Source organism: Anabrus simplex, chromosome 1 (assembly GCF_040414725.1).
Source record: "Anabrus simplex isolate iqAnaSimp1 chromosome 1, ASM4041472v1, whole genome shotgun sequence".
NCBI lineage: Eukaryota > Metazoa > Arthropoda > Insecta > Orthoptera > Tettigoniidae > Anabrus > Anabrus simplex.
The window spans coordinates 690,523,739-690,540,920 of record NC_090265.1 but is presented as its reverse complement, the minus strand read 5'-3'; the positions used below and the strand labels follow the sequence as shown (position 1 = coordinate 690,540,920).

Genomic DNA, 17,182 nt, shown 5'->3' with positions numbered 1-17,182 from the left:
GTACATGGCCAAACCAATTCAATCTTGCCTTGAGGATCCTTTATAGTAGCATCTCTCCTATTCCCACCTCTTGAAAATGAAAATCCACAGCCTGTTTCCAGTCATTCGACCGGGTCAGGAATGAAATGAACGAAGCCCCCATCTAATAATAATAATGTTATTTGTTTTACGTCCCACTAACTACTTTTTAAGGACTTCGGAGACGCCGAGGTGCCGGAATTTAGTCCCGCAGGAGTTCTTTTACGTGCCAGTAAATCTACCGACACGGGGCTGTCGTATTTGAGCACCTTCAAATACAAAAAGAAGCCCCCATCTAGTGGCGAGGATAGGAATTGTGCCAGCTACCGAAACCTGTTGCAATGATTAATGACAGATGAAATCAAATGATATTGGAGAGTGTTGCTGGAATGAAAGATGACAAGTACCCAAAGAAACACCTGTCCTGCCTCCACTTTGTCCAGCACAAATCTTGCATGGAGTGACCAGGATTTGAACCACAGAATCCAGCACTGAGAGACCACGTGCTGCCGCCTGAGCCATGGAGGCTCATTTCCACCTCTTCTCGGACTTTTTAAGTTGCTCTTTTTTCTTTGTTTGGTCTTCTGCCTCATGGTGTGTAAGAGCTTCATTTTCACTGCTTGGAGTATAGAGTTGTCCCTTTTTGTTTATGTGGTAGTTTCCTGGCTATAAATAAGGACGAGGATATAATAGGATTTCTACAGTGTCATCTTGGTTTTCAGAAGTACTTGCTTATCCCACAGCAGCTGTCTTACTTCGTGGTAAAATTGTACTGCCCAGCTGATTCTGTTGTTCACCTCATATTTGGTGATTATTTTTTGACACTATACTACCCAAACTTTTTAACTCTGGAACACTGCTAAGCTTTGTGCCATTTTAACATGATTTTTGGTTTTTTCATCTCCCCTCTGTATCTTCATCGCTACAGCCTTAGCTTTCTTGATATTTAAAATATGTCTTTCAAATTCTTGACTCCAATCTCTGCAGCCTGTCTTGCATGTCCTTTTCAGATTAACCCCAAATTGCTATGTTGTCTGAAAAGACAAATGCTTGGAATTCCTGTTGCCCCTTCCTCTTTAGTGCCTTTAATATGGTATCCATTAATTGTGGTGATAAGAGAGGTGACAAAATACTGCCTTGCTGTACTCCTCTCTTCGTTTCAAACCATCTTCTAGGAAAACGAGTAAGATTGAACAGTCAGTTCGACTCTGGGGTTGCTTGTATCCACCAGTGCTTCCATCCTGTACCAAAGTTGAAGCCTGATTCTACCAACTCTTTAGATGTTCCGAGCGGTGGGTGCCGAGACTTCAGTTTTCTCCTTCATGTCACTGTGAATTGGTAGAAGAGGGTCAGAGAAATATTTTTGTACTCTCTAAGCAGTGCACTGGAATGGCACATGTCTGGTGGGTCAATATGGGTGAAGAAGGATAGTAGACAGAATGGTCAATTTGACTGAATGGTCGCAGATAACATCCAGATGGAGTTGTTGAGTAGGATGTCTATTTTCTTTGTGTGGGTGCCATTCAGCCTATCTGACTGTTTATCTGCTTACTATAAACATAGACAAAATTATTACATTACTCAACAAATAACATTGCAGTCTAAACAGAAGACAAATAGCATATGTCTATTTCACTGTTTATCTATTTACAATAAACACAAGACAAAATTATTACAACACTCAGAAAATTATACTTATGTGTACTTGACTATTTAGGCTACTATAAGCGTATGACATGCCTAACAACTGTGTAGTTACCTCGGTATACAAACCACCTAATGCAAAATTCATCTTTAAGGAACCAACTAATATCCACAATCGGTAAACTAAGTTCATCTTAGGAGATTTCAACAGTCATAGTAATGTTTGGGGACATGACCAGGATGATAAAAATGGTGAAACTGTAATGCAGTAGGCTGAATCCAACAACTTACGCTTAACTCATGACAGTAAATTACAACCGTCTTTCAACTGTGGATGCTGGAAACAAGGATATAATCCTGATCTGATTTTCACCAGTGAAGAAACAGCTTCAAAATGCCACAAGAGTATTGGTTCCCCAATTCCAAATACCCAACACAGACCTACTGTATGTCAGATTACTGCAGCCGTAAGATAACAAATAGTTCCTTTCAGAAGACAATACAGTTTCAATAAAGCAAATTGGGATATGTTTTCTGATACACTAGACAGCCTTGTGTTGAAAATACATCCATGTCCTGAGGCCTACGATGATTTTATAGCAGCCATTCAGGAGTCATCTCGTAAATCTATCCCACGTGGATGCCGACCAACTACATTCCAGGACTCAGTAAAGACAACATCTATTTGTTAGAAGAGTACATTTAACTCTTCGAAGAAAACCCTTTCAGCGAGCAAACATCAGATGCTGCTATAAAACTTACTCAGTCTGTGGTGGAAGGTAAGAAAACTCTGTGGATAGAAATATCCAAGGACTAGACATGAGCAAAAGCAGCCATATGGCATGGAGATTACTACATCGACTAAGTAATGTTCCAATGCAAAAGAAAATCCATGCAAACATTTCTCTAAATCAAATAGCTCAAAAGCTTTTGAAAAATGGTAAAACAGACAAACGAGGTAAAGAACCCAAGATTCAAAGGCAAGAACATCTGGAAACTAATGAGCTCTCAAAGCCATTTTCACAAAATTAGTTGCAAAAGGCCATACAACAATGTAAGAACAACAAGGCAGCTGGGTGATATAAGAATAAATAAAGAAATTTGGACCAACAACACTGAAATGGCTTGTGAGACTCTTTAATAACTGCTTAAGGCAAAAAACAAGATTCTGAAAATATGGAGGAAAACTAAGATAATTGCTATCTTGAAACCTGGGAAAGAACCTTCTGACCCCAAGAGTTATTGGCCCTTCTCATTATTATGCCATCTTTATATGATAGTTGAAAGGTTGCTATTGAACTGCCTATCACCAAAGATTGACAGTTTACTTATACCTGAACAGGCAGGCTTCAGACCCCAGAGAAATTGTACAGCAAAAATATCAAAACTTAACACAACACATAGAGGATGGGTTTGAGAAGGGCCAGATCACTGGAGTGGCATTTATTGATCTCTCATCAGCTTATGATACAGTCCAACACTGCATAATGCTTCGCAAGATCTACAACTTGACCTGAACTTTGGTTTCACTAGAATAATTGCCATCATATTGCACAACCGAAAATTCTACATTGAATTCCAAGTCAGAGCCATTGGAGGATCCAAAGTAATGGCTTACCAGAAGGAGTGTATTGTCACCAATACTCTTCAAAATTTATACAAATGATCCGCCCAGATCTCATGAAACCAAAAGTTTCATATATGCCGACGACCTTGTTTGATGGTACAGACAAGTAATTTTGAAGAAGCAGAACAGATGCTTACAGTAGCTCTAAAAACCTTTTCTGACAACTACAACAAGTACCACCTGAAGCCAAACACACAAAAGACTCAGGTTAGTGCTTTCTATCTTCAAAACAGACAGGCAGGGAGAAAACTGAAATTAACTTGGGAAGCACCAAATTAGAGCACTGTTCTATACCCAAATACCTTGGAATTACCTTAGACAGATCACTCACCTACCAACAGCATTGCCTAAACACCAAACACAAGGTGTCAGCCCATAACATCATCATTCAGAAACTTGTTGGTAGTAATTGGGGCGCTGAACCTCAGGTGGTCCATACTTCTGCCATGGCACTTTGCTTCTCCGCCGGTGAATATGCCTGCCGAGTGTGGTATAAATCTTTCCATGCAAAGCAAGTAGATGTGGCCCTTAATGAAACTGCGAGACTAATTACTGGATGTCTGAAGCCAACTCCAGTTGACAAACTGTATTGTACGGCAGGAATGGCTCCTCCTGATATACGCCGGGAAGTAGCCGCAAATGCCGAAAGGAAAAAAAAGTTGACGAAAATGAGCTACATCCACTACACAGACACACTCCACCAAAGCCCAGATTGAAATCTAGGAGGAGCTTCCTACAGTCAACATCTCCACTAAATACATCTCTGATGAAAGCCAGAGAAAAGTTGTGGGCAGCCTGAACAAGTCATCTTCAAACATGGACAAAACCAGCTGAATGCTTATCAACCGGACAAAACTTGGACTGGATCACATGGAGATCACTGAACAGGTTAAGAACAGGTGTTGGAAAGTGTGAGGACAACCTAGAGAAATGGGAATATTTGGATGTATCACCACTATGTGGATGCGGAGAGGTGCAGACTATCAAGCATCTGTGTCAGTGCTTGTGTTGCCCTGATACTTGCAGTGAGGAGGACTTGCTCAAGGCACAAGGAAATGCAGTTGCAGTTACTCCAGTGGTGTATGCCGAGATCAAGATGTGGGCTACCACTAGACTTAGGTTACCCCTTTTCGATAGTTGGTTTAATGAACGTCAAGCCTTCAGCATTTAGAGCTGCAGCCAATAGCCAACGGAGAAGCCTGCTGTGTTGACAAGGCTGCTTCAAAAGCTACTGCCCTGGCCTCTGCTACTGCCAATGCTCAACCCCTGATCAGTGGAGATGGTAGAATAAGATTTAGCAAATTAAATTCCGGCTTTGTGGCTAAATAGACAGAACACATGCCTTTAGTCCGATGGCCCTGGTTCAATTTTCAGAATCAATCACCTCATACTGTTAATTCCGCTGGCTTGGGAACTGGGTGTTTATGACATTGTCGCCATTCATTTTATCCTCATTAGGTAACCACCAAGCATATATAGATGCCATGCACTATTATTATTATTATTATTATTATTATTATTATTATTATTATTATTATTATTATTAAATAAAAATGTTGAATTTTACAGCGGTCGTACCCGTCATTTACTGATTAATTAGCTTCCTCAGAAGATCAGTGGTGGTGTCCGACCTATGATCACGGGTTTGATTCAAACCAACAAAAGAGAACACTAAACCTGAAAGATTGCATTTCATTTTAGAAGATCTATCAATAAAAAGAAAAATATATTGCTCCTATAACAGCAGCCCTGCAGTGTCTCCCTACGAGGATGTAGAAGGAAACAGGGGTGAAATACCAGCACTCTGTTATCTATATAATTAATTCAGAAGTGTGAGGTGAGGAAGTATATAAAATGAGTAACACATGGTTGATAGTTAACAGTGGTGTTCACATGGACCGAAGCCTCGCACACCTGTCCCTCCGGTCGCCACTCCTGTTCCATATACAGCAGCAAGCCATGAGGGGAAAGGGACGAGAGCCTGGGCTGCAATATCAGTCTCCGATGCCTTGCTCTGAGAAATACATGTTTTTCTCACTACTTTCGAGTTTTGTAAATGGAACGATGTGCCAGATGCTTACAATATAATGTGATTTAGACTTCCATCATTCTCAATTGAGGTTTGGGCTTCACTGATAGCCTTGGTAGCCCTCAGTATATCCCACTGACGCTGGGGTGTATGCAGGTGAGCTTATCAGAAGCCCTTATAGGAGGCACAGTCTGATAACATCTGATATGTTTTGACATTTTGACATGCTCTATTGGTGAAAAATATCTAATTCCCACTATGGGAATTTAGAATTTTCCATTCGGAATTGCTAGGCGGGCAATAATTCCATTGTGGAGATTTATCTCCCGATGCAGTTATCAGACTGTGCCTCCTATAACGGCTTCTGATAAGTTCACCTGCATACACCCCAGCGTCAGTGGGTAGGGTCTGACACATCCCACTCTGATGAGTCTAGTGTCAGACCTAATAGAGCAAACGCCTGAAAAGCCTTACATCTGATATGTTTTTGACATTTTGACTCTATTGGTGAAAAATATCTAATTCCCTCCATGGGAATTTAGAATTTTCCATGAGTAGACTATGTGCTGACACCGGATTTCACCTTCTCCCTACCTCACCATCATCATCATAAGTGGGCATTCGATAACACAATGAAAATAAACTAAAAAATGCAGTCTCATAAGAATGGGAAAGAAACATAGGCAAGGGGACTTTCAATATTGTCTTGGATCGGATGCTCTGGTAGAGAGTGACTTATGCAAGTACCTATTAATCCATGTGAAGAGAGCTCTAAAATGGGACACCCACATAGAAAGTGTAATTACTAAAGTGTACAAGTCCTTACACTTCACGATGACAGTGCTAAACGGCAGCAGTTCCCAGGCGAAGGTGCATGCCTATATTTCACTCACTAGGCCAGTCCTGGAATATAGAGCAGCCGTATGGGATCCATACCAAACAGAACTCATTGAGGAACTTAAGATGGTACAGCAAAAGGCTGCAAAATTCGTACTTAATGATTTCAATCCTAGAAGTAGCATGACAAGTGTGATAGAAAAACTTGGGTGGGAGACACTGGGGACTAGAAGAAAATGAACATGGTTATGTGCCATGTACAATGTTTACACGATTAAGCCAGCTTGGGGAGAGTTGAACAGTCGACTAGAAAAGCTCTTGCAAGTAATTAATATCATTGTAGATCCATATTGAAAGTTATTACACTTGCTAAAATAATTAACTGTTTATTGTTCATCCAGCTATTCAATACATTAAAGTCATAAGAAATTTTAGGATTTTATCTTTATTATATTAGATGAAATGAGACATGTTTTGCCTCACTTTGGAGGCATCATCAGCCATTGTATCTCCTCAAGATTAAATCAGCCACCTGTTTTGTTTTGTTTTTTTTTTTTGTTTTTTTTGCTACTTGTTTTACGTCGCACCGACACAGATAGGTCTTATGGCGACGATGGGACAGGGAAGGGCTAGGAGTGGGAAGGAAGCGGCCGTGGCCTTAATTAAGGTACAGCCCCAGCATTTTCCTGGTGTGAAAATGGGAAACCACGGAAAACCATTTTCAGGGCTGCCGACAGTGGGGTTCGAACCTACTATCTCCCGAATACTGGATACTGGCCGCACTTAAGCGACTACAGCTATCGAGCTCGGTGCCACCTGATTTAAAGTTAACTTATTAGTTACTAAGATTATACATCTATACACTTAAAATTGGATAAGCGGTCATTATAGAAGAAATGAAATGTAAAATTATGGTACTGTATTGAATTAACAAAATTATAGCAATAGATATGATTAAAAACTGATTGTATCAAATGTACTTAATATAATGATATATGGTGGCAATATTATGTAATGTTAAGAGCTATTACACTTTTTCAGTATGATTATTAGAAAATACATTCCAAATAAGATATCAGTTGGCAATATTATTAAAAGCTTATAAAAATAATAACATTAAAAATATAAAATCATCTGGTTAGAGTTCTGGGTTCGAGAGATTAACAATTTGTTTAACATGCTTGTACATGTATGGTTTAAGTATTAGCATTTGTTGTAGTCCTTGGAGAAGAGTTCAAGAATTAAATTTTAAACAACAAACAACATAATTAAAGTTGTCATGAACTCAATTGGGCCATCTTCCATCATTGTAGAGTGTTGACAGAGAAATAAAGGTGCAATTAGTGTAGCTTGTTGATGTTGGAACGTGCTGATACAAGTGAGCCGGTCGAAAGGGAACATAAATTTTTTTGATAGATGCTGCGAGTGGGCAGAATGTTGAGTGTGTGTTGAAAGTCCCTTAGACCGCTGGGATGTTATCTGTTCATGTTGAGCCCTGTTACATAAGTAGGAAAGATCATCTGCATAAAGTAAAACTAACAGAAAACTAACTATGGTAAATATTCATTTGTAAATCAAGGAACTAATGATTGGAATCCATTACTTGCAACTGTCTTAGAGCCTTTTCCCAAAAATGTATGATGCTTCAAGAACAGACTCCAGCATTCTGTAAATTGTGTGTAAATTTCTATGTGATGGTGTCATATTTTAATGCAACGCTCAACCCACTGTAAATTGTAGTATTAAGGCATCTGAATTATTTAAGGTATCTGTGAATTTGTATATGAACGTGCTGTATTTACAATGCTAAGATAATAGTTAGTAATCGGATTGCTCTATCTACTGTAAGTCATAGTGTAAAATTTTGAAATACTTAAGGTACGTATAAATGTATGACGGTGTTGTAATGTTAAGCTAGTAGTAAGCTCAACCTATAATATTGTAAGCCGTAGTGTTAAGCACTGGGAATACTTAAGTTGTGTGCGAATTTGTATATGGTGATGCTGGATTTAGAATGTTAAACTAGTAGTATTTCTTGTAATATTTTCTTTTCATGGAATTGCTTTTTGTATGTTGTTGTTATTGTTTTAACTTTATCACTGCCACCGGGATACTTCTCAATTGCAATGTATTTGTTAATAATAATATCATAATAATAATAATAATAATAATAATAATAATAATAATAATAATAATAATAATAATAATATCATCATCATCATCATCATCCCATATCCAGACAAACAGGTCAACCATGGGCATCAAATAGAGAGACCTGCACCAGGCAAGCCAAACATGTACTCGGACACTCCCAGTACTAAAAGCCATGTGAATGAATGAATGAATTTCAGCAGTATTGAGTTTTCATCAATTTCTGACTTCAGTGATACAGCTGAAAAGTATTGTTTCATACCATTTCATTTTTTTGTTTGGTCTAATTCACTTATTAACATTTTTAAACAGTCATCCAATAGGAAGGCTAACAGTTCTACTATTCAGATAATAAAATAGAGCAATTGCAAAAAAATAATATCTTACCTTCTGATTTTCTTGTGTAAATTCATCTGCATCATGTTCTGACCACAAAAGATTGAAACCCTGACAATCTATAGGCCACCAACGGTACGGAAACTTCAGGAATATTTTATCTACAGTTCCAATAGCTAAGCCCTAAAAAAAAGGAAAGAAAACAACACCATAGTTAAATGATAAAATGTTGGTACTGAAGTGCAGCTATTGTTAGAATTAACAGGTTTTTAGTGTTAATTATAGAACAACGTAGGATATTAAAGAATAACACTAGGGAAACACTGAAGTTGCTTAAGAAAGAAAAAATATCTAAGGGTGTTTTCTAATAGTGTCATGATACAGAGCAGGCTTGCTCACACTGTGTTTTTTGTCTTGCAGGCACACAGCATATAAGTGGATGGGTGGGTGACCACTGTATGTATTTGAGTCACAGTGATGTGACAGGTCATGAAGGTCAATGCCAGATGAAGGTCTACCAGTCAGACTATCATTGCGACAATACCAGAGTTTAAAATGGAGACAAGCTAATGTAAAAGAGAGGGCCGGGAAGAACACTTGTTTTCTTCTTCGAACAGTGGACTGTGCAAAATGTTTGCTATCTGGGTGGCTTATTATATCGAGAAGGTTTGATATAGAATATCACTGTAAAACAAAACATGTTCATTCGCATGGCACTGTTGTAGGGGATGATTGAATAAAAATTGTTGAAAATAGGTTAAAAAGTACTATTTTCCGAGCTCAATGAACAGGGAAAGCCACAAAACAATAGAACATGACATAAAATCAAGCACATTTTTTAAAAATAATGTATTATATTACAGGAATTTTACTTTTCTTAGTAGAAATCAGTCATTGCCATCCAAGGAATTGTATATTGTAGTTTGCACGCTTCAATCCTATATCGCTGTACAGTCACTACAATTATTTTTTTAAACGAGCCAAGGTGAGCCTTGCAGGTATATTTTTCTTAAAAAAAAATTGAACTTATAGATATGTTTGTTGTGGGCATCTATAGGTTTTTTTAAATCTACAGGGAAGATGAATTATACTTCGATAATAATAAAAACCAAGTCTGATTCAATAAAATGTGAGGAACATAAAATATCATCCACTCATTCTCTTTCTGAGTGACTGTAAATTGTAACAAAAATTGTAACGTGCTTGTTTTCTTTGAATGTGTAAATATAGGGGAGGAGGGGGGGGTCTTAACATTGCACGCAGTATAAATCAATATAAATCAGTATAAATCAAAAATGAATATCTGAATAAAATACATTTTTTTTTGTAATTATAGTGCCTTTCTTTATGCTGTACTCCAATCAACATTTTGTTGAAAATGGTGCAAGAAAAGCTTCATAATCACAATCAAACATCACTCCTGAGCCGTACCAAATTTGTTCGCTCTCTTGCTTGATGGTACACTTGGCGTATAAGCTGCCCACATTTACATCAAGCCAGCCTGGATGCAATGGGCTAGTTTTAACAGGCGCTCTGCAGAGCAAGTCTCATAAGAGCATGGAAACAGATTTCACCTCTGTAAATCCACTTATCTGTCCACATCAGTCGCATGACAGGCCAAATACTCCCACTCCACCACAGTAGCATCTCCTGAGAACCTAAGCCACCTGTAATTGGAGAAACATCTCTGTTGGGGGTATGAAATAAATAAATATAGGGTGATCAGAAACAACGTGAACTGGGTAGATCAGCATTAGAGGGTTGTTCATACTGATAAATAATTTGAAAGAAATAATTCCATATCTCGCACCGTTGTTATTGTATCAGCTGCTGAAGTTAGCCAATCAGATCACTTCGCGGGCGATTTCAAATTGGCTTTGCGAGACAGTGTTTCTAAATCTGTACGTGGCTTAAGACCAGCATGAGAGCACCAGTTGAAGAATAAAACTTTGCCAGGAGAGGGTCTTGAATACAGACCTCCAAGCTGAGAGTATCGTGCCATAGCAAGCGCGCTACGGTGACATTGGCTGAAACCAATGCTGTGTTTGTGTTTGATGCTGATTTATCAGCATGGCTCTCAAGCCATTGTTAGTGCTGATTTAACAACACTGCCAAGCAGAGCCCATATGAATTCCCCTGCAAAGCAATCTGATTGGCTTACTTAAGCAGCTGATAAAATGACAATGGTGCAAGATATAAAATTATTTATGAGTATGACCAATCCTCTAATACTCATATACCCAGTTCACATTGTTTCTTACCACCCTGTATGCTGCAGAGTGCTTGGCCCTCACTCTCCATGATCAAACAAAGGGATTCCAAATAAAAGAGAGGAAATTCCTATGAAAGATCCTCAACCCATGTCGAATATTGCCTGAGGTCAAATACACAACTGTGTATTAAATTTGAAAAGCTCCTACTTGTTTTGAAAAAGCGTTGTCTCTATTTTACAGTCGACTCTCTCAAATGCCCACCACCAGAATATCACAAAGAATTCTTGATCTTCTCATGACTTGGAAATATAACACTCCATGGCAGCTGCACTAAAGCAGGATCTGACTGATGTCTCTGAGACACTGGTTCAAGAAAGAAGAAAGTTCAAGACCTGGGTACATGGGATAACGGATATTCCAGAAAAAGTCAGAAGAGCTATTGCACAGTGGTCCAAATAGGCTGGAAGACTGAATTCATGACGAATATCGAGGAAGTCCCTTCCACAATACCATTAGAAGACACCACCATCAGAAAGGTGCCGGCGGTCAAGTACCTAGAAGAGTGGATCTCTGCAAACCAGGGTGAGAACCTAGCCATAGACACCAGGTGCACCAAATTTGAGAGGGCCTATCACTCCTGTAAAAGCATCTATGCATCAAAGTACCTCTCCGAGAACCTTAAACTCGGGCACTATAATGCGGTAGTCAAACCATCTGTTCTCTACACCTCTGAGTATCTTGTGATGACCAGGAAAGGCCCTCTCAGAAAACTAGAACTCAAAGAAGGGAAAATCCTGAGGAAAATACTGGGATCTGTAAGAGAAGAGGGAGGCACGTACAGAATTCAGCACAACGATGAGTTATGCAAACATCAGAAAGACTCTGTTACGTGTGTAAGAAAAAATGCCGTTTTAAAGCAGTTGACTGACTGTTGTAGTTCTGTAGGTGTTAGAGCAGGAGATGCGGTGTCATCAGCATATTGCAGTTCTGTCACCCGGTAACCAGAGAACATATTTGTGAGTGAAGTCTTGCCAGATTGAAAAGGCCTGTATCAAAACAAAATTTAATCTCAATGCCTAAATTGTTTGCGTTCAGGACATCCAAAACGTTTCAATACTTTTCACATAGCAGATCTTGGTAGAAAATCAAAAGATTTTCCAGATCATAGAAAACTAAATACAGAGGCTGCTGTTGCTCTCTGCATTTTTCCTGGAGTTGTCTAGCACAGAAAATTATATTTGTTGTGCCTCTGGAGACTCGGAAACCACATTGAGACTAAGGCAAAATCCTCTCTGAGATTACATGTAGCTGGTTTAATAGAATTCTTGTGAGAATTTTACCTGCAACTGACAAAAGCGATATACCACTGTACTTTCCACATACACTACGATCGCCTTTCTTGAAGATAGTGATGATGGTAGCATTCTTCAAGTCATCAGGTACTTGATTGTGAAAAGTAGTAATAATAATAATAATAATAATAATAATAATAATAATAATAATAATAATAATAATATACATATATTACCATTATAGACTGTTATGCCTTTCAGCATTCAGTCTGCAAGTCTCTGTAAACTAATTAAACGTCGCCACAATCCTCTATTTACAACTAGTGCAGTGGCCTCATTTAGTTCCATACCTCTTTACTTTAAATCCTTAGAAACCGAGTCTAACCATCGTCGTCCCGGTCTCCCACTACTTCTCTTACCCACCATAACAGAGTCCATTATTCTTCTAGATAACCTATCCTCCTTCATTCGCCTCACATGACCCCACCACAGAAGCTGGTTTATGCGTACAGCATTCTGAGTAACCTCCTGCCATTGTTCCCACCTGTTTGTACCAGCAATCATTCTCGCTACTTTCATGTCTGTTACTTCTAACTTATGAATATGATATCCTAAGTCCACCCAGCTTTGCCTTCCGTAAAAAAAAGTTGGTCTGAAAACAGACCGATGTAAACATAGTTTCGTCCAGAAGCTGACTTCCTTCTTACGGAATACTGTTCATCGCAACTGCGAGCTCACTGCATTAGCTTTACTATACCTTGATTCAATCTCACTATATTACCATCCTGGGAGAACACACAACCTAAATACTTGAAATTATTTATTTATTTATTTATTTATTTATTTATTTATTTATTTATTTATTTATTTATTTATTTATTTATTTATTTATTTAATACATGTGCCACCAACAGAGACACGCTCCAATTATAGATGGCTTTTACAAGTTATTTGAACAAATAACATAGAAATACCAAAAAGAAGAAAATGTGAAAACGCTATGTAAATGAGATGATAATGCTCTGTATGAAATGGATGAAACAATATATCGTATACAGAAGCCTGTTAATAAATCAAACAAAAAATTGTAACAAAATCATGTAAATATTATACATATAAACAAATCACTTCGACGAGAAAAATTCTTTTAATATATTTACATAGGTGTCATATTCATAAGCAAAGTCAAGATCTATATGATACTTATTAAGTAAGTTATTGTATGTTTCACACATATTGATAAATGGAGAGTTCTTAAAAAATACAGTTTTGGAGACTGGAGTAATAAACAATTGCCGAAATCTTAAATTTCCTTTTCTAACATTAAAACATAACTCGTGAAGCGAACTATTATCGTCAATTAATGCATTAACCATCTTATAGAGATAAATTTGTTGGGCTATTACACGCCTACTGGCTAGCGATACATATTTAAATTCATTCAACAAAAATTCATATGAAACATAATTTCTAAAGGGGAATATCTTATATTTTTTATAATAAATATATCTTAAAAAGCGTTTCTGCACCCTTTCAATTTGATTTTGGTAAGATTTATAACATGGAGACCAAATTATACATGAATACTCAAGTTTTGATCGGACAATACTATTGAATAATAAGGTGAGTGCATACGTGTTAGAAAAATCTCATGAATTTCTAATTATAAAACCCAATTTCTTATAGGAATCATTAACCATTGTATTAATATGCTCCTTGAAAGATAAATTTCTTGTAACAATTACCCCTAAGTCATTAACAGAGTGGACAACTTTGAGTTCTTCATTATTAATTTTATATTTATAATTCAATGTATTTTTCTTATTTGAAATCTGAAGGAAACAGCATTTATTTATATTAAGTTGCAAACAGTTTTCAATACTCCATGCGTATAAGTAATCCAAATCATATTGTAATTTCAACATATCATCAACATTTATCTCTTTATAAAGTTTGACATCATCAGCATATAATAAACAGTGAGAAAACCTAATTCTAGTGGGCAAATCATTAATATATAAAATAAAGAATAAGGGGCCAAGGTTAGACCCTTGTGGTACACCAGAAGTAACATTGTATGTGAAAGACTCATGTTGATGATAGTAAACATATTGTTTCCGTGCACTAAGATAAGATGCAAGCAGTTTTAACCAAGGAGGGGTCAGACCAAAGCATGACAATTTTTTCATTAAAATGCCGTGATCTAATTTGTCGAAGGCTTTGGAAAAATCTGTGTATATTACGTCGACCTGTCCTTGATTATTCAAAACTGTATAAGCATATTGTATAAATTTTAATAAATTAGTCGTAGTTGATCTACCTGGCATAAAACCATGCTGATTGATATGTATACCGACCCTCACATGATTAAATATACGCGTGTACATTATTTGCTCAAATACTTTAGCCGGTGCACACAAAATACAAACAGGGCGATAGTTTTCAATATTTTTACTGTCCCCACATTTAAAAACTGGACACACTTTCGCTATCTTCCATACTTTTGGAAAGGTTTGCGTTTTTACCACAATGTTATATAAGGCTCGTAAGGGAAAATCCAACAAATTCGAACATGCTTTCAGTACGTACGGCGGTATTCCATCAACACCACATGACCTTTTAGGTTTTAATTTTTTAATAGCTAACTTATATTCCTTTTCGTCCACTAATTCTAAAGATAACGGATAATTAACATATACATCAGATGAATCAGGAATATCATAGGTTGGTGGAGGTTTCGAATATACCAATCCAAAAAAGGTTGCAAAGCCATCCGCTATACTTTTATTATTATTAAGTAAGATATTGGCTACCTGTTCCAGCTTTGTATCACCAATCCGACATTCAATTCTAGTGAATTTCTTACCAACTGATATCAATTTAGCCGTCAAAGGGATACTTTTCATACCATACTCATCGCACCTTTTTTCAAGTTCCAATATATTAGTCTGCAGGCTTTTGGCACAATCTGCCATTAAGACCAAGTCGTTGGCATAGGCCAAACTGCTTCCTACATTTCCACCTAACTGAATCCCTCCCTGCCACTTTATACCTTTCAGCAGATGATCCATGTAAATTACAAACAGCAAAGATGAAAGATTACAGCCTTGTCTAACCCCTGTAAGTACCCTGAACCAAGAACTCACTGAAGCCCAAATGTCAACATAAATGCCTTTGATTGATTTTAATAATCTACCTTTAATTCCATAGTCCCCCAGTATGATGAATATCTTTTTCCTCGGTACCCTGTCATACGCTTTCTCTAGATCTACGAAACATAAACACAACTATCTATTCCTCTCATAGTATTTTTCAATTACCTGGCGCATACTAAAAATCTGATCCTGACAGCCCTTCTGTGGTCTGAAACCACACTAGTTTTCATCCAACTTCCTCTCAACCACCGATCACACCCTCCCTTCCAAGATGCCAGTGAATACTTTCCTTGGTATAGTAATCAATGGGATACCTCGATAGTTGTTGCAATCCTTCCTGTTCCCTTGCTTATAGATGGGTGCAATTATTGCTTTTGTCCAATCTGAAGATACCTTACCAACACTCCATGCTAATCTTACTAATCTATAAAGCCAATTCATCCCTGCCTTCCCACTATACTTTACCATTTCAGGTTTAATTTCATCTATTCCTGCTGCTTTATGACAATGGAGTTTATTTACCATCCTTTCCACTTCCTCAAGCGTAATTTCACCAACATCATTTTCCTCCTCCCCATGAGCTTGGTTGTTCGCAACACAACCAGGAAGATTTCCTTTTACGTTGAGAAGATGTTCAAAATATTCCCTCCATCTCTACAGTGATTCCCTGGGATCTATTATGAGTTCACCTGAATTATCCAAAACACTATTCATTTCCTTTTTCCCTCCCTTCCTAAGATTCTTTGTTACTGTCCAGAAAGGTTTCCCTGCTGCTTGACCTAGCCTTTCCAGGTTATTACCAAAATCATCCCATGACTTCTTTTTGGATTCAACAACTATTTGTTTCGCTCTGTTTCTTTCATGTACATACAATTCCCTGTCTGCATCGGCCTTTGTTTGTAGCCATTTCTGTTAAGCTTTCTTTTAACGTTTACAAGCTGCTCTCACTTCATCATTCGACCAAAATGTTCACTTTTTCCTATTTTTACACACAGTTGTTCCTAGGTATTCCCTTGCTGTTTCTACTACAGCATCCCTGTGTGCCACCCATTCTCTTTCTATATCCTGAACCTGGTTACTGTTCAAAACTTCTCACTAATCATATCCATGTACTTCTATGTAATTTTCTCGTCCTGGAGATTTTCTATCCTTATTCGTTTGCAGACAGATTTCACTTTCTCTATCCTAGGCCTAGAGATACTTAGTTCACTACAGATGAGATAGTGGTCTGTATCATCGAAAAATCCCCGGAAAACTCTTACATTCCTAAACAGACTTCCTGAATTTGAAATCGGTTAAGATATAGTCTATTATGGATCTGGTACCCCTAGCCTCCCATGTGTAGAGGTGAATAGCCTTATGCTTGAAGAATGTATTCGTAAGTGCTAAACCCATACTAACACAGAAATCCAGCAAATGCTTCCTATTCCCATTAGCTTCCATATCTTCTCCACATTTACCAATCACCCTTTCGTATCCTTCAGTTCTACGAGGGTAATCCCAAAAATAAGATCTCCTATATTTTTGTAAATACAGAACTCTGTTCGTGTGTCTGTTAGTCACAATATTGTGAAGAGTGTTTCCTGCACTCGCATACAAATATGAGCACACTGTGCTGAAACACTCAGTCTTGGCTTGGCAGCCACTGAGAATGGAGATCCCATTGGATGTTACTGCCAAGTGTGAAGTGCGCGCAGTTATTCGGTTTTTGAACGCAAAAGGTACTGGACCGATTGAAGTGCATCGCCAATGGACTGAAGTGTATGGTGAGTCGTGCATGGATGTCAAAAATGTTCGTAAGTGGTGTAGAGAGTTTGCAGCCAATCGGACTGAAATTCATGAAGAACAAAGGAGCAGGAGACCATCAATTTCCGTCGAGA

The 17,182-nt window shown here is 37.8% G+C and overlaps 1 protein-coding gene across 1 annotated transcript in view; it reads right to left on the bottom strand.

Annotated features, from left to right (window-relative positions):
* Positions 1-17,182, bottom strand: part of LOC136857345 (uncharacterized) — a 280,832-nt gene that overhangs the window by 119,328 nt on the left and 144,322 nt on the right. Inside the window, exon 5 of the mRNA XM_067135953.2 lies at positions 8,694-8,825. Within this exon, the coding sequence (XP_066992054.2) occupies positions 8,694-8,825 (132 nt within the window). The remainder of the gene's footprint in view (positions 1-8,693; positions 8,826-17,182) is intronic.